We start from the raw sequence: 26488 nt of genomic DNA on the forward strand, positions 1-26488 counted from the left end.
GCAGTATGGGCAACGAGGAACAAAAGGCGCGTATTCCTGGCTTATTAGCCAAGCTAATTCAAATGTGACCGCAGGGGACCTAACTGGAGGTACAATCTTTTAATAAGTCAATTACTGCCTTTACAGGGCCGATTTCATCATTGCTACAAATTAGATTTGAGTGGTATTTTCAGCCACAAACCATAACATTACATTACCAGCGTGAAAAGCTTTAAAAAAAAAAAAAAAACCACTCCCCTGATAATTGCAGTTCAGCACTTAATCTACGCAAATGCCAATTGTACACCGGACTCTTGATGATAAAGAGGTACAGTATGCTAGCAGCATTTTGATTGGTGTCCCTTATGACTGCTTCAACACTCACAAGCAAAAAACACAACCATGGAAATGTAGAATATCAGAACAGGATTCAGTAAAAGGCTCATCACTCATTTTCAAGTAATCAGTGTAGAGATATGCCTTCTATTGCCCCTAAAGACGACATTAACACATTTATAGGGGAGGCGCTAATGAACATAATGAGCATCTTGAGTGAATTAATTAACACATATGTTGGGAGAAAAAAAAATGAACCGACCAGTTCCTTTCTCATATTTATTAGAGCACATCCTGGTCAAAGGAAAACAGACTCAAACTGACTGTGAGACAACTGTTCACTTGGAACAAAGGAGAAACCTTTAACGTGATAAAGATGCAATTACAGCCTGCAGGCAAACCCTCATTATCAGTGGCCAGAGGAGTCAACAGTGAGAAATACCCCCATCCCCACGATGGCCGTTACCATTTGCACTGAAGGGCCGTGTAAACAAACTTTCCTCTGGGTGGGAGAATGGCAAAAACGGCATAAAAACACACATATTAAAGGACATAAAACCTCAGGCATTGTTTTATGGCTTGTAACAGCATTACTTCCAACTGTGCGCACCCAGGTTGTACAGTGCCAAAGCGCCATGAGAAAATGAGTTTGTGACTTAAAAGTGTTAATCTTGAAAGATATATTGAAGGCCTTCCATCTTTTTCTTCCCCCAGACTGTAAGAAAATGGGCAGCTAGTTGTGCTACCCCACCACCGAGCTTAGTGTTGTATTAGACCACAGAAATCTCTACAATGAATAGGATAAAGGCGGATAAAGAGCCAACTCATCGTCATTTACAGAGCCCCCAGACTAACTGCCCATTTCCCTCAAAATCCCTGGGATTATCTAATAGGTCATTGTGTATGCTTGGAAGATAAAGGGATCCCTGGATCTAAGTGACTGCTGGACTAAAACTCTCGTTTCAGAAATATTTTGTGAGAAAACAAATTATGTTGTCGAAATGAAAGCAGCTTATGGGCTTGCAACTGATTCAGCCTTTGACAAAAACAGATGAACTGATTATCAACATATCACAATCCTGTACAAACTGAGGTATCTGAAGTTTTAATCTGCCAGAGAATAATCATAAAACATTAATACAGTCTCCCATGAGCGTTTTGCATGAGTGCAAAACTGTGAAGTTTTTCAGCTGGCTACAGTTAAAAGAAGAAAAGAAAATCTAGAACTTTTGCCTCTGCCAACACTGAAAGTAAGTGATGTTATATACCTACATTTGACAGCTCTTTAACAATCTACCCCCTGAGTTCACGGAGGTTTTTCAGTAAAATATTTCTTTGGTAAATGTCAAGAGCTGAACCTCAATTGAGCACGGCTTTTTTTCAGCCTCAGAGCCACTAGAAGATATATGCTATAGCTGTAAAACTGTATCTGATGCTCAGCCTATTCTGACTACCAAGAGAGAACGTTCCCTGTGGACGGAATGAACACAACGGGAACAATCCTCCGGAGCAGAAAAGAGCTATCATCAGCTGTGAGCCTTGTGCCAACGTGAAGAAAGCCAGAACTCAAGAAAGAGCGTTAACTTGCATTAGATCATGCCTCTGACAATATCCCCGCTATGCGCGTTTCCCTCTCTTCTCCGGCTGCCAGCTAACCGTGTGGAGCTCGAGGATGAAACCATTCGTAAGAGAAATGCATTTGGAGCAAAACCAACCACAATTTGATTGCTAGCTGTGGACCTCCGACTGATCACTGATGTGAATGATTGAGGCTTTTTATGTAAGCCGTTTTCTTTTTAACATAATCAGAATTGTTTACTTCTGCGAGGAGCCTAGCAATTATCAAAGTTAAATTGAATCAGGCAGTGAAATAAACTCAAACAAAGAAGAAAGGGATTTTTATCAGAGATGAAGCGACAGAGATGTCGAGGTCATTGCAATGTTGTTTGCCGGTTGTGAGGTATTAACACAACGCAAACACAATTATTGAAGGTTAAGAAACTATACTTGATACTGTGAAATATTCAGAGATTGTGCCGACTATTTCTCATGAGTTGAGGATCGATACGTGTGAGCGGTTACATAACTGAGGAGTGTATAACTACAAATATAGGTATGACTAAGGTTTCTATCTGACCAGAGTGATACAACTGTGAAACAATCACCTGATGTTATGTGTTCTGTCTTTACTTACTTACTTCATAAATAAATAATGCTTTATTTAAATGCCTTAAATTGGTACAATGACCATCCATCTTTAAAGCCGCAAGATAAGTACAAAATGATGGCCTGAATGTTGAAAACAGCAAAAAAATTCAAATAATAATTGTAGTTTATGCAATATTTTCTGTGAATGCATTGACTTTTTTCTGCTTGGTAATCAGAGCTAATTCAGCGCCGATCTGTGAGAAGGAATGCTGCCAGTGTGTACTCTCTTCTGAGGGAAGCACTCACCTGTGGAGCAGTCATGGGCCGTCCAGTTGGGATCGCAGCTGCAGGTTCCGGTGTCTGCCAGGAACGCTCCGTGTCCAGAGCACTGGTCCATGCAGGACGCCCTGGGGCTCTCACATCCTGGCCCGCCCCACCCCACAAAGCAGTGGCACTCTCCCTGGACACACACCCCTCGGCCTGAGCATGTCGGGTCCAGGCAGTCCACTAAAAAGGGGTTGCAAAGAGACAGTGTCAAGACACACCAGTCACCTGCCGCTTGCCTTGTTCAGAGGCAATCTGGCGTCTCTATTTGAGCCTTACTGGAATCACAACTGGGGTGGGCCGCAGCTCGGCTGCGACTGGATGAATGTACAGAGGGAACTTAAGAGAAAATGTCGCGAGGAGGCCCGCTTTCTCCAACACCGGAGACAAGATTTACAGACAAACTAATTAAGTGGCACTGGGGCTTATGGTACCAAAGTACAGGTAGTGCCCATGCTCCTGCTGGCATGGTCCCGTCAACTCATAATGAAAATTCCTTCCAAGGAGGGACGGTGCCTTAATAAGAGCATGTTTCTCTAAAATGAGAGCCACGAGGATGTGTAGTTCAAAGCTGGAAAAAAACAAAACCCACGTTACCAGAAAACTGGGTAAAGTAAGGAAATAAGCCTGGAGCATTAGTTAGACTTCCTGGTCATGCTCCACTCTAGTTTACAGACTATTTGAAGATTACTACGACGGAGGAAGCCTTGCACTTACTTCCCTCTGCTGCATCTTTCTTTCGTGCACTGTATCTGTGTTCAGCTCATCGGTTCAATTAGTATGCAAAGATCATATTAATACGTGTTTCTATAGCATCCCGTCCCTTGACATCTTGTCAAATTAATGCTTGCTTTGTAAGGCACCAGAGTTGTGGGAGCATACAATAAAATTAATAAAATTCCCTCTACCAGACAATAGCTGCACGGTACTCACAGATGGCAAATGGGCCCCAAACAGGAGCAATGTCTAGCTCCTGAGAGCAGCAGGCCCCCGCCATGGCAGCTCCCCTTTACCATGACATAAATGGGTAAAAAGGCTGTCATAGTAAGACAAACAGGATCTCTCGCCTCTTAGCAGATGGTTTGGGCACAAGGCACAAAGATCAGAGGCTAACTGACAAGAAACTCTCTCCTGGCAATTTATCATCGAGGCTGAAGGTCGCACGGAAGAAATGTTAAAGGGCCCTCGTCCACATTCCCCTCCACTCCTTATGGCCGACACTCCACCCCAAAATAGAATGGGGGGCCTATGGATGTCACAAAGCCCCATTTATCAAACTCCCGGGGTCCATTTTTCATCTTGAAACGAGAGCCTTCAACAGCTGACAAACACAATGGCTCCTTCAATCTTATCTGGTCAAGCCTTATCCGGCACCGTGAATGTGGAGTTCCTAATGGATTAACATTATACTTTGCGTATGAATTTCCGACAATAAATGGACTGTTTCTATTAACGTAACGACTTATATGCATGATTTATACAGAAAGTCACCTAGGATGCATATTGTGAAGTGTTACGGCCACAACAATCTTCATAAAGGACGTCCTGTCTTTACTAGAGTACTAGACAGATTGTTAAATAAGCCATACAAACTTAATAGCCGTTCCCATTATGTGTATTCTATTAAAATGTCACGCACTAACAAGCTGAGATGGCGGTTACAACAGTCATTTTATGTAGAACTGTATACGTTTAGGACACATTACCATGACTTATCAAAACAATCACCTTCTTCACAGTTTTCCCCTTTGTAGCCTGGGTTGCAGATGCAGGTTCCCACGATGCAGGTCCCGTGGCTACTGCATGTAACGTCGATGCACTGGTTGGTGGGAACGTCGCACTCGGAGCCCTTCCAGCCGCTGTGACACATGCAGCGACCTTTAAGGTATTGACCATTCCCGCTGCATAGCACTGGACAGGCAGCTTTGAAAAGAGCAGACAGCATACATCCATTTGAATGGACCCCTCCGACCATAGCTTCAAAGAATAGCGAGTGTGTGCAAAAAAAGCCTCGATCTGACAATGAGCTTCTGACCAAAATGCTAAATGGTTTCCTCTCCAGTGCACGACGTGCAGACCAAAATACAGTGCAGATGTGACCCAATTCTAACAAAACCAAATATCTAATATCTACACGATGGCTTCTGGGTGTCTGTAGAAAGTCAATAAAAAGAGTTGAATAAGTGTAGAAAATGCAGCCGATCAACACATGGATAACAGATGGCAGTGTATGCGTAAAGATGTGACTAAAACTAACTTTCATTATAGCAGATTGCCTTACGTTGTTTTTTTAAATTAGGTGGAAAATAAATACAGCCTTGGTTTCAATAATTGAAATAATTCAATATCAGTCCATTAATCTAAAGCTCTCTTCCCTTTACAGCCATTCAAAAGTTCTTTTATGCGTGACACCAAGACGCCATTAGGAGAGAAACAGGTAAAAATGAATCATCTGGAGTAGAACTGCCTAATTTAATAACAAAGATCTGAAGTACAATAAAAAGTAATTGGAAGATTAAAAATGCTTTGCTCTGGTCACGCAGTGAATATAATTTGGTCGGCACCCTAAAATGTTATGTGTGAACGATGTAGATCAATAAAGTCGTTATGACCGCGGGAGTGACTCACCTCGCCCACAGTCAGGTCCCTTGAATCCTAAAAAGCAGTGGCATGTTCCAGCAACACAGTCGCCGTTCCCGAAGCAGTTACTGGGACAGTCATCAACGGAATCTGCAAGAGAGCAATCAGGAGCTTTTCTGAGTGATGCGGTTTGAAAAACAATTTTCCTCCCACTCATTTTCTCTGGGTTGATTATTATGCCTTTGCTAATGACAAGAACGGGGGCTCCAATCCTGTCAACATTTCTGTTTCACTGCAAAACATTTTTTGAGTGTCGCTAATGTTACACCAAAATGGTGGAGTTCACTGAAAGACTAAACTAGTTTCGATCATCGGGGCTCCGACCAGAGAAATTCTCAGAATTTGCCGACGCACTGGATGTGATAAGTGACATGCATCATTTCACAAACCTAATTTGAAGCTTTTATGCCCACTGCCATGGGTCATGTTCTCATGTCTTCTTCTATGGTCTGATTTTCACTCGGCTTTAGGTATTGGCAGAGACAACGAGTGGGCCAGGCAGACTAAAGGCTGTGTGCTCCCTGTTCTATCTTTTCATCACAATGACTACGAGCTCTATCTGGTTTACAATTATCTTCAGTCTACATATATACGTTTGTTTTTCATCTACCTCTTTTGTTTTGTGAACATTGCGTACTAGTCAATGGTGATTTACGGTGTTAAATGTCCTGTTTTGGTGCCATTGACAACAGCTGTGTTTTAAAATGTGTTCTTTCATTCTATTATCAACTGGGTCTTTGAAAAACAACCTGCCCACCAGTTCTGTATAAAAAAGAATTATAATAATTAACAATTAAAATTGCCTTGGGATATACAAAAGGTATCTTGGCAGCTTGTCTAAATGTAGTTGGGCCAAAATCAAACAGTGGTGACAGACGATGAGGCATTATAAAAAAGGGTAAGACTAAGTACTGTTTTGTCTTTTAGCATGTCAATGGAAAAAAATATGTATTGTGAAACAATTGCAACCCTTAGATCTGACATTCAAATTAATTTCTGAACACGAGATGGCCGCATGTAGTTTCTTGTTATGGCAGAAACATGTGAGCTTTAGTTACCTGCTTGTAATCCATTACAAAAATAAATAATAAGTCTCTCCACCTGCATACGTTACTTTTCTATTAAAAGGAACCAATACATTTTCAATGAAAGTTATACTGTATTACAACACTGTGACTGGAGTAAACTTGACTCCAACTAACAGTGTGGCGTATTATTATCTTCCTTTGTTTGAGAGCACTTCTGTGTGAGGCACAACACTCTCCGTCATTTTCTCTATTGATCCCTCTAACTTAATCAAATCAATTGGCGAAATAATTACTCTGACTACCGTGTTCTGACACACGCTTTTATTAGAAATAAGAGTGACCACTGAGGCGCTGGACAGCAGCGGGATCCTGAAACATGACACTCGCTGAATTAAGCCTGAAATGGTGCTGAAATATATTCAATCTTGTCCGTTGCCTTCAGGCAGCAGAGGCTCTGAGGCAAAACTTGCAGAACAAAGAGTCTCTTGTGCTCCACAATGGGCGAGAAATGTGAGCCATGGATTCAGCTTCCCTTTACTCTGGAGAGTCAATCATCACTGAGGATGCAATGCAAGACGGAGAGAAAAGACAAAGATACGGAGAGAGAGAGAGAGAGAGAGAGAGAAAGCGATTGAGATAGAGAGACGGAGGGGGGAGAAAGAGATAGAGGCAGACCAGAGATACAGAAGTGCTGCTGATGTTTTCTGTGCTGCAGGCTTGCCTTTGCCATGTCGGGTTAGTGAGGGGATGCAGGGGAGACTGTCCTCCGGGGTGGTGGAGGCAAATCAGCATTTTGGTGGAGTTTTGATGGATTCCACCAAGAACATCTACCTACCTTGGCATTTTTTTTTTTTTTATTGCTCAGAGCTAGTGAAACCACACTGTGTGGCCATTAAAATTCCTCCCAGAAGTACAATTATGCAGAAGACATTCCTGGCGTGAATCTTAAAGCTCATGTATATAGGGACAAAAAAAACAAAAAAACTAAGCGGGGGTTGTAATTTAGCGTTCACCAACCAAGGCACTGAAAGATCTAAAAAAAAAAGATCTTACCTTAAACTGCAATCTACTGGCATATTAAGGGGGCAGGCATCCAACATTTAATGTGTCTCTAATTGCGGGTATTTCTTTGAGGAACAACAAACCGTCAAATCCAACACGTTTAATTGAGTGATCGTGAACTGCAGCGCTCCCGTTCCGAATGCTGACGCAGTTCAGCAGCCTGCGCACTCCCCGTGTCTGTTGGCTGTGTTTCCTCTGAGAGCAGTGAGGGAAGGCCATGAATATCTCTTAGCCACATACTCAACATAGGCCAACGCATAAATCATGAATTCAAGCAGAGCTTCATTGAAATTCATTACCCTTTCACATCAGGGGAACTAACTATTGTGCGAGTCCTCTCGAGTCGGCGGGGGACAGAGTAGCATGCAGTAGGCAGGTTTAATCAGCGACTTGCCATGCTCTCCGAGGATGCTCAGCACCTTTGAATGATGGGTGGTTGTGTGAGGACGTAGAGAGAGAGCCTCTGCTATACAGTGAGACAGGATATAGAGTAAGACATTGGTGCTGGGTCTTCGAATCCCGACACTTTGCTCGCCCGTATAGGGAGCCGTGTCTGGGTTGAAGCATGTCTGGCACCAGGCAGCGGGGACAAATGGCTTCATGCTCCAGAGGGCTGTGATACAAAACATTCAGTGGGACACGTTTCACATTGCCATGGAGCCACAGCCAAGTAATGAGGAGCCAAGGAGCCCAGATTAAAGACAGGGGCGCTCCATCCACCCAGATGTATTATGGTGTGGCTGTGTGCAGCAAGCGGACCTTTCACGTTGCCCGTGTGACTAGCACAAGGTGCTGACGGTAAAATAAGACATGTTGCCCTACCAACACTGTCGGAAATAATTTTACTGCTAGTGTCTTATAAACAATGCTGCTTGTGTCTCTCAGTGTGCCTTTTATAGATATTGTTCACATATATTTCTATGCCCGAGCTGCTTTATTTGAAGGTCAACTCTATTCCTCCATGGCTCAATACAATTCAGGCAGTTGGTGAGATTCAATTTCTGCTGAAGGGCACTTAACCGGTGACCCATTTTAGAAAGGGCCCCTCTGCCTCCCTCTGAGCTCCTCTGGGCAGATCAGCTCTGATACAAATGAACAGAGGCAGAATTCTAGCTCTGACTAACTCTGCCCCACTCCGTCCTCTCCCAATTCCCCATCTGTTGCACGGAATACCTCATCTGCAGAGGCAGTGTTTTCTCTGATGCAAACCACAGGAGGCCTTCACGCACATCCAGTCAAGAAGAAACAAGCAGCAGTAAACACGTGGCCTTGACTCATACTCCTTGTGTCATATCATATATTAAGTTTTGAATTACAGCTGTTGTTCGCACAGCAAAGGTGTGTGTGTGTGTGTGTGTGTGGGGGGGGGAGGCGTCTCTTGCCTGTCTCCACTTGGTGTTACATTGGTGTTGAGGACAGCTCCTCATCGATCTGCTGCCTGGCACAGCCCCTGTCACAGATGGACTCTGGCCCAGGAGCTTTTAATTAAAGAGCATGTGAGAACAGCTCCCAGCTGCCATCCCTGTGAAAGTCGACACCTCGGGCCCTCTCACACCTTGCTTGATGCGGCGGTGCCAATCAGCGGCGCTTTAGGGAGAACAAAGAGGAGCGTACAAAACTAAATCACCTCCGCGAGAGAAGGACGCGTGTCTGAAACACGGTTGCGTTCCACACACAGTTAAGTCGGAGGAGGGAAATGTCTTCCCTACTTTGATATATGGAAAGTAGATGGAAATTGGAGCAAATCGTGATCAAAAACGGCACTAGCAGGAGGGTACAATCATACTTTGAATTGTATGCAAATGGATCCCAGAAGCTGGACCCCTGATTCGCTCGGGAGACACTCAGGCTAATGAGGATATTATGATCTCTCAATGCCCTACTCAGGGGCATGGCAGGATAGCACTGATGTCCTGATTTTTGTCATATTCAACTTCACCTTGATTAACCTTCACTTAACTTGGCTATTGAAATCTGCCAAAACTACCTCTGACTCATGCCCCAATTCTGGGCTGTTTGCTGTGGAGCGCTGGTAGTTGGTATTATAGAGATTATGTGGATTCCTATTACAAGTTTCAGCAGCAGGTCATGCCCAGAGCAGGGCGCTCACCTATGGAGGTGGTGAGGTAGGAGACCGTTTCAGTGTCTTTCCCGTCGTTGTAGATGGCCAGGTGCCAGATGCCCGAGTCCATGTACTGGATGAAGCCTGTGTCGTGTGTGGTGATGGGCGCCAGGCTCCGCTGCATCGCCATGGGCCCCTCCAGACCGTGGATGTCCTGGGCCAGGAGCCGACGCCCGTCCAAGAGCTCCACAAAGTCGAACTGTGGACACACGCACAGAGAGTGAGAAAGACTGATGGATGGACCGCAGACACACCATTAGAGTGACACATGAGACTTGAGTGCTTTCAGCCCCTCTTTATAGCGGAGCATCATTTGGTCGGCATGAATAACTCATCATTCCGGAGGAGCTTGAGTACGTCTTGGCACATCGTGGCTGGATGGGCTGTGATAATTTCTTAATCCACATATTTTATATGAAAGCCGTGTTTAAAACTATTAAAGTGAAAAAAAACAGGGAAGCTGGGGGTGGAGGAGAGGAATGTAAGTTAGTCTTTACCACATAACATCTGCACCGATTTGCTTCATATCAGTGGTGACTCAATGAATGCCAATGAGACGGCAGTTCATTTTCATCTACATAAGCAATCTTGACTCTTCGGCCACTCTTATGTGTGATCAGACGCAGCACCAAAACTCTACATTATTTGACAAACATGATCTTTTGACTGAAAAATAAATCACACTGGACATTATTGCAAACACAAAGCCTGCTATGGACAATTTGTTGAACTGCAGCTACGTTTAAAACAGCGGTCTAAACTCTGTGAGCCAAGCAGTCAGATATGATTAATCACACGATATATCTGATTCTGTGCTGCACCTAGATGGGAAATTAGGGTAAAGGAAAACCTCCCTTTCTTGGTCCCTAGGTGCTGTATCTTTGTGTGATTCATTGATGATATTGAACCTGAACGAAACGCGCTGTAAATCCTTTCTGGAACAAATAAAGTAATTCATAATACAATAAAGAGATTTATGATTTTTTTTTTTTTTTCAAACACTCCAACATGGTTAGATAGATTTGTTTAAACAATATCGTATTTTATATTCTGTGGCATAAGGGAGAATGAAAAAAGAAACGGAATCCTTTAAAATGCAGACATGATTGGAAATTGTTTCATGCAGCTTTAGGTTTTGTGTCGCGCAAACAAGATATAACGTTTTGTTACGGAAAACACAAAAATGTGATAACTTACAACCCGTAAAACATTAAGATTTAGAAAAAAAAAGAAAACTCTCCTTAGCAGAATACAATAGATTAGCAGTAGTAACAAATGAATGAGTGTCAGGGACATTTCAAATACATATTTCCCACCTGTGTGTGTGACGGCGGTAGGCCTCTCCTTCCATAGATTCCCACTAAGGCATCTTTGCTCAGGGACACGTTAAATTTCAGGTACATGGGATGATCAATGAAGACCTGGGACCTCCAGAAGATTCCGGGGGGAATCTGCTGCGCGACCTTGCGCCCCACGTCAATCTCCCCCATATCTATATAGCTGTCATCTGGGAACAGGCTGTCCAATTTGCCTGCATTGCACAGAGAGTAAATCGGTCAAAGAGATCACACCATTAATCCAGCATGCGGAGGGCCGAGGGAGTCGGTCTGCCGAAGCATGATAGCCTGGCCACATCACAGATATTCAATCACATCGCTGACAGCCAGAGAAAGAAATATTATGAATTCAAGTCCCAATTCCAGTGGGGGGAAAGTACAGAACTAAGAATAATCGAACTGAACACCAGTCTGGTCCTCAAAGACAATTCTGGTTCTATCCTGAAGTGTTTTGTGTTGATACCTCTGAAATGATGAAATGCGTTTTGAATCCCTGGTAGCATTGATTATTACACAGCAGTGCCATCCGATCATTGAACTGGGGATCAAACTTTGTTAATTTTGTTGAGGCTGCTGACTCAAACATGGCAAGTTTATTTTTTATATTTTTTATGATCTTTTTTCCTTGCTCATCAAAGTGAAAGGTTCTAATGCTGTGATTTAAAAGGTTGAACATATGGAGTTAAAATGGTACGAGAAAATACAACTGCTTCAATACTGTGATAAAATATTTACAATTTAAATAAAAGTAATAAAGTGAAAATTGTAGTTGCGGCAGGGAGGGATCTCTAATGCTAGAAACCTGCTCAGGTACGTACTAGTGAATCCACTGCCAAAAGTCATCCATATGCTCCATAATACACCTTATATTGGACTCCGTGGAAATGGCGAACATCTGCTTGCTCATGTAGAGGAGCTAATTTCAGCACCGATGTCTACTAAAGCAGACCTCGACACAAACTACCCCCAGGACTTGGTGGCAGACACGGCTTTAGGTTACGCATAGTGGGGCAGATGGCGGTGTTCTCAAAAGTCCATCAGTGGTGAAGGGTTTTATCAGAGTAGACGGGGCACACTCTCCATAGATCTGAGCTTTACATAATGTTACAACACACGGCCTCCTTTTCCACATGTCGGGGTGTGTTTGTATTCATGCTGCACATTAATGGTGTACTTATCAGGCTGTTTAAATAAATCATAAACAGAGAAGAGTGATAATGGGCCTCATGGTTAAATAAATGGTTGTTGTTCTGCAGGCTTAACAACAACATAATGCTTTGATGGAAAGACGCAGGAAGAGAGAAACTTGCCTGGATTTCAGCACATCTGCATCACCTTAATAAAACATCAGATAGCTCATCATTGTTTCTGGCGACAGCGCTGCAGAATGAGACTTATTTGGAAAACTATGGCTATTGATTTCCTATCAGCGACGGCTGCCGTGCAGGGTCTAAAGCTCAGCTGTAGCTGGGCTTGTTGTTAGCTAAACACACTTTGTGCTGTCTGGTAAATGAAAAAAGACAACTCCTGGATTCATCTATATGGTAATGACCCCGTCTCCTACCTATTGTACTCCGCCAGTGGCAAATCACATGGTTGAATCTGGGCCCATTTGTTCGAGAACGGAGCGGAGCAAACTTTCCTCGAGTCGAGCGGTTGGTACCGTGGGGTGAGCACATGCTTTCTTTGGCTGCCAGGAAAAGGCAGCCCAGACTAGGAGATGAAAGGATCACATCCGTTCTGAAGAGGACAGAGTGGCTAATCCCCCTCCAGCCCCTGGATACTCGGTCCCTTAAGCTGCCCCCATTTTCTCCCTCCAGGAACAAATAGCACTTTCCCACTTACAACAACTTTCATAGGATTACAATGCAGATCCCTCTGCATACCATGGAGACGAGTGAACACAATGTTTGAAACTGGATGACAAAATAATAACAAACTTGCTTGAGCTCCAAAATGTCATCTTTAAACTTTAAGATTTGAAAAACTTTTTTTTTCCTTGTGCAATGTTGTTCTTTTCCAATGCGGGCGGAACAGTGTACTACAGCAAACTGAGCGTTATGCTAATCATCCTGGAGAAAATCAGACACATTTAGGAAGATTTACTTCATTATAAATTGACAAACAAACACATGTAGTAGTAAAAATGCATTATCCTTATAGAAAAAGGCACTTACTCTCATCTTTTCCCTTGCGGTTAGGTATTTCCAAGCCTGTGTTGCCCAGTGGTGGCAGGCCCAGGTCAGTAGGAAACGGTAGGCCACTTGTGTTGTCCTCTGACAGCTGGTACATCTGTCTCTGCATCGGTTGCAGGTGCCAGTTTAATCCAAAAAGGTGCATGGCTGAAATATCAAACAGAAAACAACAACCTCAGAATCCATTTATGTGCAGATGACTTTAAACGAATTTCATCCAAGCAAAAAAACTGATACTCTCTAAAATTACATTCAAAGCAACCCAAAAAACTCAGGAAACTTTTTGTTTTTCTGGGGTGGGGGGGTAATTATCCAAAGGTAACAGCTGTGAGCTGGAGGCACAGGAAGTAGATTCCAAAGAACAAAGAACAAATACGTGGTTTAATGGTTAATGGCATGTTTTTTTTTAAAAGTGCTGAGCAGTGAGATCAGAAGATGAATGCTGTCCTGACCTCGTGGGACAACATCTGTCTCACCACACCAACATCGGCACGGACCCTCCCCAGTGCCCTGTCATTTTTCCAATCCCATTACCTTTCCATTCTTTTGCAAAACTAGGGGACAAAAGGAAGGAAAAAAAACACATCAGCAGGGAGACACCAGGGTGTTTCAATGTGAACACAGTGGATGAAGCGTGCTGGTATTTTACAAGGTCGACAAAAGGAATGTCCTTTGGAACAATGGCAGCAGAGAGCAGGACAGAGGAGGAGGGGCTGACCATGACAGATCACCAATAAGAAAATGGACAAGACGAGCTTAGCAAGGCAAAAGCCACCTTGGAAGTCAACGGTCAGCAGAAAAGGCCCAGAAACTCAATATAGCTATTTTATTGGTTTGTTGGTTCTCTTAAGCTCGTCAAGTAAATAACCACACAATCCAATTATAAAGACTGAAATTATCTGAAGGTGTTAGACTGAAGCAGAGAGAAAGGCCTCTCTAGTCCTCTAAATGTTGGTTTCCCCTTTTGTGTTTTTTTCCCCTTTTACAAGAACATAAACTACTTCATGTCACCAATAAGCCTGTCAGTGACTGTTCAGACTGATTGTTCAGACTGATTGTTCAGACTGACTGTGCCTTTCATTATTTGGATACATTGGGAAAAAATTGATTTGTTGGAGGACTTAACATTTTAACAGTCATATTGTTATACCACTGCAAAAAAAGAATCAATTAAAGAAACTTCTTGTTTTTAATACATATATTCACATTTAATATGTATTTTCTTTTGATTCCTTTAGGAAACAAAAGTCAAATGAACACTTTTGGTTTTGATAACAATGATCCTGGCTGGGGTCCTTAAAATTTAGTTTGTTCATTAACAATAAACACAAACACTTGTTGTAAGCGTGTCGTCTTATATCACCTTACTCAGGACCTACTCCACTTCCCGCAGTCTCATGTGTGCTAATGAAAGATTTCAATTATTTAAAAAACTCCATTTTAAGTATGACGCTGTTTAGGCATGCACTGATCTAATGTTGATATTGGCCACTGACTCAAATAGCTGGATCGAGTATCGGTGACGAGTGGATCTGATTACACATGCACGTTTTTATTCCCGGAATATGATACTAACAAATATTGTGCAACTTCATCATGAAAACAAAATGTGTAGAAGCAAAAGGAGAGTTTCTGCGCATCTTCCATCTCAGAGCAAGGTCAGCAAACTTTAGATAAAAAAAAGCACAGGCGCACACTGATTGCTGCAACCTTCATTAGAGTCTAAAACAAAAGTGCTTTATTGTTCATTTACCAAACATATTACCGCAAGTTACTTCATTAAGCAATGGATATCATATTAAATCTCTCCACTTCAAAATCCTACAGCAGTGATCCCCCAAGAATATAAGGATGTTTACTTGACCAAGCTCAGCTATTAACTTCAAATTGACTGAAACCACTGTATGAACTTGACAAAGTGGCAGATCAAACCAAGCTATAGTGTCTGATGAATCGAATACATCGGGTCATTTACAGAGGAAACGCAGACGTATGAGAGAACATCACCCTGTGTGGTTCCGCCATTTAATAGTTGAAAAATAAAATAAAAGTAGATGTGCATGATACGTTCAAAGAAAACCAAATATTTTCATGATGCACACACTAGATAAACAGTACCATATGTTTACTGAGATTTTTCAATGGATTTGTGAAGAAAGGTGGGTACCAACAGCGTGGTTACCGGGCAAAACACAACACCAACAATCCCTAAAATCATTCAGTTCAACTGCAACACCAGCATCAGTGTCCAGTGTTCAGTGTCTGTCCAGTGCCTGTGGAAGTGACTGTGTCGGTGGAGGACGACAGGAGACAGATGAGGAGACAGATGGCTTTGTTTGTCATTTTGTAAGCTCCAGAAAGACACTTCTGTTGATTTGTAGCTCTACATCGACTGGCGATGCGGGGGGAAAAAAAGAGTCAGTGTCTGATTCCGGCAGAACCAACGCAAAGTCACCAAGCACGGTGTCATTCCAAGTGTCCTCGTAATCACGTCTTTGTGAGTCCCATTCTTTATCCCGTCCGTCCCTGAGGCCTCTAATGGAAAACGGTTGAGGAGGCGTCCCCCTCCCATCCTAAATCCAAAGATTTTCTTCAACGCCTTCTTGGTATCTCTGATATGCAGAGCATTGGACCGGAGCCAGTGAAGAGCCTCCTGATTTTGTTTTGCTTGCCTTCCAAACTTTGCAAAACATCGTGCGGCGACGCTCAGAAAGTTGCTGCAATTGGCTGCAAAAATGAAGACAGGTCGTGGGAGCAATAAGGCACTTCTAATGAGATGGCCACTGGCAGAGACAAGCTGTGTCTGTGTTCCAGCGATGCCACTGACCTGTCAAGAGTACTGCACTCCGCAGCATCGCCCATTTTGTCCTGAGCACACGCTGTGCCCTCTTTTCACTTAACTCTTTGCAGGAAGTTGGGTCACGCCATGTGCGAATTAGGTAACAGAGGTACTGTAGTAGAAGGCTTCTCAGCCAATCCGAGGAAGTCAGCGCTTATTGCTATGGGTCATCTGCCAGCATTCCTGTGCCTCTATCCTCTGATATGAGGAGCACTTTCCAACAAGTGCACACTTCAAGGGAGGCTATGATGAGCTGAGCCCTTTTTTTCCCTCATCTAACAAGTCAAAATCATCAAATACTGTTAGCATCTAAAAGAGGCAAACTATCTTGAGGTATTAAAAAAAAGAAAAAAAAGAAAGCCAGGATAGAATAGAGTCTCGTGCACACCTTGGTTTAAAAAATACTTCAACCATATGGTTAATTAATCTCTTATAAATAGGTGCTAGACACAGAAGCGATCAGTTGCTCATTTATCACCTAACTGCATTAAAACCTCTCTTCCGTTGGCAGACTGTTGTGTAAATGACCACTCATTGTGTTCAATGTGTGTTGAATCATTTTAAATTGCACACAATTGTACATTTCCAGGTAAAATGTTGAGGCAGATAACTTTTACAGCCACACATCACTCTAGCACCACTTCATTCTAATACGGTCATGCTGTATTTCATTAAAAGAAAGTACTGTCGAGTATTTGCAGTGCATACCATGTAACCGCAACATCCCCGGTTGAATTCCGGCCTTTGGACCTTTGTTGCATGTCATACCCCTCTTTTTCTCCCCCCTATTTTTGCAATATACTCAAAAATAAAAAACGAAAATGCCAAAAATATAACGTTGAAAACAAAACAAAAATAACAATGTAAAAGAAAGCTATGGTAAACATAACGTAGACTGACTGGAATATCAAATGTGTGTTCTGGCCATGTCTGAGTTGGGGATAATACATTTCCTTCCTTCAGAATTGGGCCATTACAAGTCTGGTGCAAATCAATCTTTTCAATATCCACATTGGAAAGAACTCAATTATAGGAAGTATATATTTCCATGTAAATAACGTAACTGGTTCGTAGCTTGGAGACATAGCACCACTGCCATGCTATATTTCTCTAAAGACACTAAAAACAACAATGAAAGATTATGTATAACTGGTGGGGGTTTATGATTCATTTTCAGTATACCATCAAACAAGCTTTTCACTTGCTGTTATTCAGGTGTCTTATTAAAATTGCCTATCAATTATTTTCTAATCATTTGTATTGTGTTTTTATGCAAAATATAAAATATCAGAATCAACCAACAAAGTGCAATGGGTGCATTTCTACTTAGGATGCATCAGGGAGTATTTTCTTTGCAGTGAGAAATGGCAGATTTCAATTTTTTTAAAGAAACAAGCAATCAATATCGGAAGGCATATAGGTTTCAACCCTATCACCATGACTTTAATAACTGTAGAAATTATTAATGTGTGCCGCAAAGTACAATAACCTAAAATGGAAAAGTACATTGCTATGCTTGCAACAATACACAACCAGTATAATACTACATGCTAGTGCGCTGTATGTGGCTAACACACTTTCAAACATTCACTGATTAGAAGCAATAATGTGGGAATGTTCATTTTTTCTCCTGATGTTTGCCAGTAACATAAACATATATATTGTTTAGTTCTTTTGCATCCATATAATAGATGGAAAGTTACGTGTCACATTAGAAGGACAACTGCTTTGACAGAAACGTTAGCATGCTAACACATTAAAACAACCTAGCAGACCTAGCTAGGGTAAGTAGCTGTGCATCATGGTACGTGAATGCAGCATTCCCAATAAATATTGAGTATTATAGGATTTAACTAAAGAAATGGGAGTTTCACTGAAAGTTTTTTTCATGGGCAATAAAGTAATTCATTGCATCAAAAGATAAACATTTTGAACTTGGAAGATTTTAGTCTTTAGATAATATCCTAGATTGATTTAACGTTCACAAAAATAGCAGTAAATGGACGTGTACTTGGGTAGCGCTGTTCTAGTCGTCCGACCACTCAAAGCGCTTTCACACTACATGTCATCAGTCACCCATTCACACAGCGTAGGCACAGCTACGAGAGCAATTTGGGGTTAATTGTCTTGCCCAAGGACACATCGAAATGGACTAGTGGAGTCGAGGATAGAACCACCGATCCTCTGATTGAAGACCCTGCTCTGCCACTGAGCCACAATCGCCCTCGTCGTATTCATTCAAGATTACAAATAAGAAGACTGAGTTTGTTTTTCATTCAGATTAACATCATATTAACAAACCAAGATAAACGCAAATATCAGCTTGGGAAAATGAAAAGCCAAATCAAACAAAGCAGTGATATCCTACAGAAAGACAGACACACAGGACAAATCTGTGTTGCAGAGGGGCCGAGTTGGATGATCATGCAGTGAAAAAACATTTCTGGGGCCCAACCTTTCCGTCCTTGGCTAGATACCCAGGGTGAATAGACATGAACACAGGAGGATACTGATGACCTTAAAATGAGGAACATATAATAAATGTGCTAATGAGCGAGCGACCACAGAGAAAATAGTGCCATCTTAAACCCCCGACCTTTTTGCACTTCAAAATGTTCCCATTTACAAAGCTGTGACAAAATAAAACCATGCTGCAAGTCAAAACATCTGTCACGAGGCATAATTGGGTTCATTAGACACCTCACCCGGAGTTCCCAATTACAGGCCTCAATAATTAATTGCACTAGGAATTAAATGTATTTTCTCATCAGCCTTTAATTAAATATGGCCCTCGTTCTTGATTGGAAATTCCGATCATAGGGTGAGGTTTGGTCTCCAACATGTTTACTTGTGGTGCATCGGGAGATGTTCTGAGTTTTTGTAGGGTATAATTACACAGTCTGATTAAGCACTATCAGGCTGACGGGGCTCTCTGGCTTTTGGCCAAGTCAAAGCAGTAAACTGTAGACACGTACTGTATCTCTACTTCTACAGCCAAACCGCACTGCTGGTGCTAAACACAAGCCAAACCAGAACTTTCTCACACCCGTCGTCACTGATTCGAAATGACTGGATACTTAGATAATATCCATGAGCAGCAACCAGCTCATTCTGTTTTTTTTTTTGTTAATCCAGCACTGTTCTGAATTTCAAATTAAACAATTTAAATGGCTCTGGAAACCAAAAAAAAAAAAGATTTCAGTTTGTTTGGCCTCGAGGAGAAGCAGAAACGATTGCTTCCGTGATTGTTACAGCATAATGCATATCTATAACAAAATGTCCTCAATAAAGATTTAATTTATCTCACTGATGAAGGCCATGCATATAGATCTGGCTGTTCTGTCATTGACTATAAAATACAATGTTCTCACCATCCTTCAATTTGAAAAAAAATATGTATTTTCTGTGCGAGAACGAAGTCATGTAGCCATTTATATGTTAAACAGTTATTCAAAACCAATCAGATGCATATATTGGTAAAATATATTAAACAGAAGTATGAATTAGATCCTTATTTGAATTAGTAACGACAGGGGCAGAACCTTCATTACTTGTATGAAAAGGGTACTGCTAGCTTTTTCATGTAGATCACCAAATCCTTGGAACTGTCTACCAAATGAGGCAACCAAGATATTCAACAATATCTAAATCCACACCTCAAACATACCTGTTTGACATTACATTTTCAGAAGCTTTACCCGTCTCCGTTTGTCCTGAACCCAGTCACTGATTCCTTTAAAATCCTCTCAACACTAATTCAGATAACGTGTGGTTTACTTACCTCACCCATGATCCAGAACCGTTTGCTACGTGGCCTTGAATGGATCAAAATCCACCAACCTCACATTTGACACTGGACCTCAGACCAACCCACGTTCTCTACATGATCACACTGTTACTGCAGATGCTGCTGTTCTTGTTGGTTGCTGTGCACCTGTGAACTCTCTTGTATCGATTTTTGTTTAAGTAATATTACACATATTCTCTTAAGCTTTCCCTGATTGATTTAACCATAGCGATTCAACCTCTTGTATTACTGGAATAAACAGAGGATGAACTGGGTCGCCAAGTGATGGTTGGACAGAGAGTTGGAAACACAGATAAGTGATCTCTGAGAAGCAACATCACAGCAATTACTTGCAGAATCCTATTACATGTACATTCAATTTCCCTTTTTAGTTATTCATTTTGCATCTTTATCAACTGCTCCTTCGTTTCACTGTTTACACGAGAAATGTTGTGTAATCAGTCTTGTATATCGATCACACAAATAAATAAGAGACTGTATTCTTGGATATGGATATCATTTCCTGAGGGAATGATAGCAGTCAAAAAGAGAAGAACTGATTTAATAGCAGAACTCAAATTTCACAGCTGATGGTCCTTAACCCAACTGGGACCCGGGTATGCTGGTCAGAGAATCTTAAATCAAATAAGATGAATATTCTAAACATGCAAGTCCTCTCCTGTGTGATTCATTCCCTATCTGACCTATTCACAAGAGCAAGAAACTAGATTGCCCATCTCTTTGAATTCAGTCAACCCGATCTATGAATGATAATGTTATTTCAGACGAGGTGCGTGGGCGAGGAGTCAATCTATAACTCCCTATATAACCAAGCTCATATAAGGCAGCGGAGTGCAGATTCAACACTATTAAAACGGATGATGAGAGAGGGAACATAACAGAGCATGGACTCATCCTGTGTCTGTAGTTAAGTGAGAGGTGGGGCCGGGGGCGGATAGGTAGAGGCGCTCACCCGGGCGTGTGGAGGCATTCAAAGGTGACTCACCGATGAAGTAGGCCAACAGGAACAGCAGTGTTACTGAGATGAGGATGGCGCTGAGAGCAGCGCACTTCCAGTTGCAGTGCTTGTAGGGTTTCTTCAGGCTGAAGGCGGGTCGAGAGAAGGTGTTGCGGGGCAGAGGGCGCGGGGGAGGCGAGTAGACCGTGCTGGAGGTCAAAGGGTATCCTGGTGATGTTGTGCAATACATTGGTGACGTTCCACCTGGTTTGAACAGGAAGTGCCTTGGGAGGAAGACAAAATCTGTTGTTAGTCTTCACAGAGAACCCTCATTTCTAAGGGTTGTCTATCATCACAACACTGTAGGTTACTGTGAGTCCAAGTGCAGTCCCTTCCACTGGTGAGTAATTCTGCTTCCAAGCACATTCAATACTGTTACCATAGTCACGCCTCTGCTAGATTAGTGAGAATGCTAAAGCATACTGGCTTTTGCTCAGTCGAAACTGTGAATCAATATTAAATCTAATTTACAGCACTAGCGACCGCAGCTGGCTCTTGTTTACGTATTCATCCCTGCGCGGTGCTGAGTAATTCCCGGTAACTATGTATCAAGGCTGTCCACAGGAGAGATGCAGCATATACGGGAGTTTAGCAGATTTATTCGCCCTTGAAGACCACGGACGGCTAGCTCGGAAAACATGTGTAGAGCTGCATGTCCAAGAGCCATATGATCGACCCATCAGAGAGCCGGTGGAGGGGCGGCACTGTTGTGAAGGCCGTTTTACTGACAAGTTTACACAAAGCTCCTGAGCGACAGGGAGATGGGACATGATTGAGTGTCACATTACAATGTATGATGTGGAAAGTCACCGAGACCACATTTTATTTATTAAACATCAGGACAAATCTCTGGCATATCCTATTCCGGCAATAGGAGATAACACAGGCAACTGTGTTTCATAAAGCGGTCATGCTTAACATTATTCAGAAGCAATACAACCCAACAATGTGACTTGATGCAAATTGTTCGTTGTATCAAACAGGGAAGGGACAAACATGGCAAAGATTGTGGTACAGCAGGAGACGCACGCTAGTGATTGACAGCATTTCAAAACAGAGGATGTCTGATGGAAAAATAGCACAGGCATCACTATTGTTTTCATAGGAAAGCAGATTGTGACAGTGGCGTGAGCCAAATAGCAAACATGCAACATACCCGTCGTTGTACGAGGCATCGTGGCGCGCTGATGCCAGGACGTCCATCTCAATGAGGTTGTCCTGTAAAGTCTCTAGGAATGCCTGCTTTGCTATGTTTCTACATACAGGTGGAAAGATGGATATGAAGCTAGTGTGAGATGTGCGTGCAAGAGACACAGAAATGCCAATACAGTATGTGATCACCAAGCAACAGCAACATCAACAACAACAACTGACAAATGGGGGTCAAGACGGACGGCGTGGGACAAAGAAACCAAGGCCCTTATGGAACTACTTCTACAAAGGTGTGAGACAAATAACATCTAGCTCTCTTGATCCCCCTCGTTTGGGCTCTGCCATACCTTGTTTTGTACGAGCCCTGCCCTTCTCTGCAAGCGTCTTGCTCTTCTCTGATAAACATTAGAGTATTCTGGCTCCTTTAAGGTTGTGATTGGAAGAAAACAATACATCACTCACAAATGAGAACCTTAAGCTTTCTAACACTTATTTCAGACAAAACACTTTTCAATATCTTAATTTTGAATTACAAATGCACTAAAGTTCCATAGTGTCCACACTGGATATTATCCTTAAGTAACGTTGAGTGGCATTTAATGGAAAAAACACATTTTCAGTTTGTTCTAAAGTTTCTAGAGGCGCGTGTCTCATTTCTCCCCATGATGCACTCCCCCTGCAGCAATGCAATGTAGAAATGAACTGTCCACATGCGATGGGCAGGCTGAACACGTTCAGTGGTACAAGAGAAAAGCCTTGTTTTTGATCGCTGCCCCTTCGAGGTCAGTGTGAAGTCTGTTCGTGGTCTCTCAAGCTTGTGTTCCGGGAAAGAATGCAATTTTTAATGAAGAGAGGGAGCAACACTTGGCAGAAATTCTAAAGAAAATGGTGAGGCTGGAGAGGGCCTTCCAACTGCTGGCATCTCTCCACTAGCAGAGCAGAATAAGACCTACCAGTGCAGTTTGTCAGGGCCATTAAATTTCACAAAAGTGACCAGAGCGGTCCATTCCAATACTATTAACTAAGTAAAAGGGTCATTAAAATATGTGTGTGTGTCTGTGTAGATATCACTAACGGTTTCAATTTCATTATTCAAACCTTAGTAGTTGATCATTTTTGCAAGACAACAGGTCATACAGACTACATATGTGGTTTGATCAGCCCTCTTGCCTGTTGCTGATTCCCTCTCCTCGCCATCTGGTTTCTGCTCCACAGGCAATACCTGTCCGGGATTAACTTTGGAGCTGGATGACATGTAATCATTCCGAAATTGATGCTCATTTTCCTGTTGACTGAAGCGTCTCACAAAAACTGAAGGAAGAGACAGTCATTCTCTTCATGGCTGGTGTTTAGCCGTGCCAACTAAGCTATTAGCTAGTCTCCTGTCAACCTGGTTTCCTTTATGGCAGCGTGTTTTTACTGTATACACTACAGGCAACAGTGAGGTCTAAGGTTTTCTATTGGATGGCTTTGAATAGATTCATCTAATCAAATCTTCTAAATGAAGGAAAAAAAATCAAGGCTTTTTATTTAAATTTGGTCAGCAGGCTACCTGACCACATGAGAAGCTTATAGAGTGGTTATTGAGATCATTATGAGGTTTGAGATAACATGCCACGCTATTCTTGATTTCACTCCACCTTGCAATAAGACCAGCAGAAGAAATACCAACAGATATTCTCTTTATTACAATAACACTTGACAGATCCACTTCACACAAGGGCCTCCTGTTGAGAAATGTGCTAGAGAACCGGGCACTGATTAATATGAAATAATAAATAAAACTCAGGGCTGAAGTGGAGGAGCTATGAAGCCTGCTCACGGGAGCCCAAATGTAATTTTGCAAGAACCGTTTCACATCCAGCATGATCGTAATTACTCTATGTTGGGATTGCTAACGTCGGACAAAGACCCAAAAGCAGCACTTTTCTCTTGTTTGCCACAAAATCACGTTCATCTCAAACGTAGGCCTTCGCCCCTAGCAGGATATTCTCCATTTCATTACTTTGCTCCTTGTAAGCACTGCGGTAATTTAATATGGAGCAGACAGCATGAAAAACTCAAGCTCAGACTTGCCGACATCTCTATACATCGTCGGGGAGACAAGTCACCGGTACCTCGTTTCCAGGGGGATGTTGCTGTTGAGCAGCCAGTTGTCCTGCGTGCTGCCGGAGTCTTGACCACCGGCCGGACCCTCAGGAGGGACAGAGCTGTCTGTGGGCGCGGGGCTTGGGTTACTCCGCGGTGTGTAGTTGCCCCTGTTCAAGGAGTTAATGGAGGCCGCATGGTGCTGATGATTGGGCGAGTGGGAGTGGGAGAGCGGTAAAGGAGGCGTCCGCAGCCGAGAATGGTTCTGAAAGGCTCCGTCTGAAAGCGAAAGAGGGAAAGAAAATAGAGAGATATTCAACGCTACTGCAGATCCATTGCGGGTGCATATTCCAAAAAAAGGTTGCTAGCAGGGTAAGAAGAGCCTTATGGTGTTATTGCAACTCCCCGAGCTGCAACACGACTGATGAATGATTAGCCAGATTTTCACCAGCAGTGCAAAAATGAACACCTAAACTAATTTCAGTGAAGTGCTGCAAAGCCCTTATGTGAACCACTCACAAAAAACGCCCCTCTTCTGCTCATTATTTCTCCTAACTGGTCTCTATCAGAGTGTGCCTTCTGCCTCCCACAGAGACCTGTGGCAGTTTGCTCAGACCGAACACTGGCTCCTGTGTAAACGGCCGAGCTGGCTTCTTCTTCTTCTTATTTTTTATATTTATTTAGCCGGGGAATGATGTTTGAGCATGCATAATAATAATAATAATAATAAACTTTATGTTGTAAAACGCAGTTACAATCTGCTTTACAATAAAAACAGAACAGATTTAAAACATAAAATGAATGAATTGAACTCCAAGCCAAAAACTAAATACGTAAACAAAGAGAGTAAAACAAACTTAAATGTAATATATATATATATATATATATATATATATATATATATATATATATATGTTAAAATCACAGAAAAGCAATTTAAAAGAAAGTAGGTTTTTAAAAGTGATTTTGATCTCCTTTGGCAGATAATTCCAGAGTCTATTAGCTCCTAATGCAAAGGCTCTATCTCCTTTGTGTAAGCATCTGGACAACAAGGAACAACAAGGAACGACGCATCCGAGGATCTCGGGGTGCGAGAAGGGAGATAGGGCAACAAGAGAAGATGATAAATAACTTAATCAACAATAACATTCATAATCAATTCTAAAGGTAGACAGTGTAAGGAAGCCAGGATCGGTGTCATGTGGTCATGTTTACTAGCAGCAGGAGGCTGATGCCAGAGAACAAGGAGTTAAATGGACTAGTTACAATATGAAGGCATGGATAACGGTTTTTAGGAGACAGATATAGTCTATATAAACCTTGAAATGTTTCTTAAACGATGAAAGCAGGATTTGATTCGGCTTGTCTAAACTAAAGGTTTTGATTGAAAATGACACCATGCAGAGTTTTTTTTTTATTAACAATAGCCTTGTGCAAAATGTTTTACCACGGCTCGACTGAAGCGATTTTTTGAAACTGAAACCTCAGATTCAGCTACTTGCATGTGGTCAAGCTCATTAGAAGTGATTCCAGTGGTCACGTACTGTTCCAGAGCTTTTAACTTCCAGAGCTTTAAACTATCTCTTTCTGTTTCTCTTTGTTTCGTCTTTTACCAGCTCTGTTGTCACTTCCCATCAGAGGTATTAAAACTATTAGATATGAAGTCTATAGGAACAGATTGTACCCAGTGGTCCTATATGCACGATTTGATGCTCTCTGCACTTCACAAGAAAGAAGACCTTGTGCACTCTCTATCCATTTATTTCCACATTTGTTAAGCCATTCATCAATCAATGAACTCCTGGCTTGACTGAGAATGAAAGAGTGGCTTTTCTTTAAAGCAGCGAGCCTCCTTTATTTCACAGATATCCCCAACACTAAATTGCCAATTTACAGCAGAGGGAGCAGAATCTAGACACATAGAGGGCTTATTTTGTATAATCAGTTCCTTTTATTGAAGCGATATCTGCTCGCGCCAGTCAAGAAGCTTCATGTCATTTCAGGTTCTGTAGGGGTCAGGAACATGAAGATGCTATATCAACATGTGTCAATCAAGGCAGACTGATGCACAAGCCGCTGAGGTGCAAAACTGAGAACAAAGTAAGATTAAGCTTCGTTGCTTGAGGCATTTTAGGAAAGCGGAGCGAGAGAGAGAGCCCTTTGTGTTCTCAGGTAATGTGCAAACGATTGGCTCGGCAAGGAAAAACAAGACAGAAATGTAGTTTAATCCTCAAGAACATGCTAACGTCTCTTCCAGCAAGCTTTTTAAACATGCGGGTGCTTTACAGAAAGTTTAGCAATTCAGCTCATTTATATCTTTACTCTGTATGTTTCATTTGTAGTCAACAACCTTCAGACTCTATGTTGAACCTGGCTCTCTGCCTCACAGTGCACATGTTCCATAGGATGAACCCCTGGCAGAAATTGAATGCC

The 26488-nt window shown here is 42.2% G+C and overlaps 1 protein-coding gene across 13 annotated transcripts in view; it reads right to left on the minus strand.

The window, feature by feature from the left end:
* Positions 1-26488, minus strand: part of tenm4 (teneurin transmembrane protein 4) — a 148916-nt gene that overhangs the window by 55475 nt on the left and 66953 nt on the right. For 5 of the 13 annotated variants that reach the window (XM_031863520.1, XM_031863514.1, XM_031863512.1 and 2 more), the window contains 10 exons: positions 24085-24334; positions 22315-22389; positions 21972-22070; positions 20804-21039; positions 13154-13318; positions 10956-11170; positions 9628-9838; positions 5416-5517; positions 4516-4710; positions 2770-2970 (listed from right to left, as the gene is read on the minus strand). In XM_031863520.1, the coding sequence (XP_031719380.1) occupies positions 2770-2970; positions 4516-4710; positions 5416-5517; positions 9628-9838; positions 10956-11170; positions 13154-13318; positions 20804-21039; positions 21972-22070; positions 22315-22389; positions 24085-24334 (1749 nt within the window). Of the gene's footprint in view, positions 1-2769; positions 2971-4515; positions 4711-5415; positions 5518-9627; positions 9839-10955; positions 11171-13153; positions 13319-20803; positions 21040-21971; positions 22071-22314; positions 23227-24084; positions 24335-26488 lie in introns of those variants that run through there. The other 8 variants (XM_031863524.1, XM_031863521.1, XM_031863523.1 and 5 more) reach the window with 4 other exon arrangements.

The sequence above is a fragment of the Anarrhichthys ocellatus genome, unplaced genomic scaffold (genome assembly GCF_004355925.1).
Source record: "Anarrhichthys ocellatus isolate YVR2014 unplaced genomic scaffold, GSC_Weel_1.0 scaffold29, whole genome shotgun sequence".
In the NCBI taxonomy this organism is placed as follows: Eukaryota; Metazoa; Chordata; class Actinopteri; order Perciformes; family Anarhichadidae; genus Anarrhichthys; species Anarrhichthys ocellatus.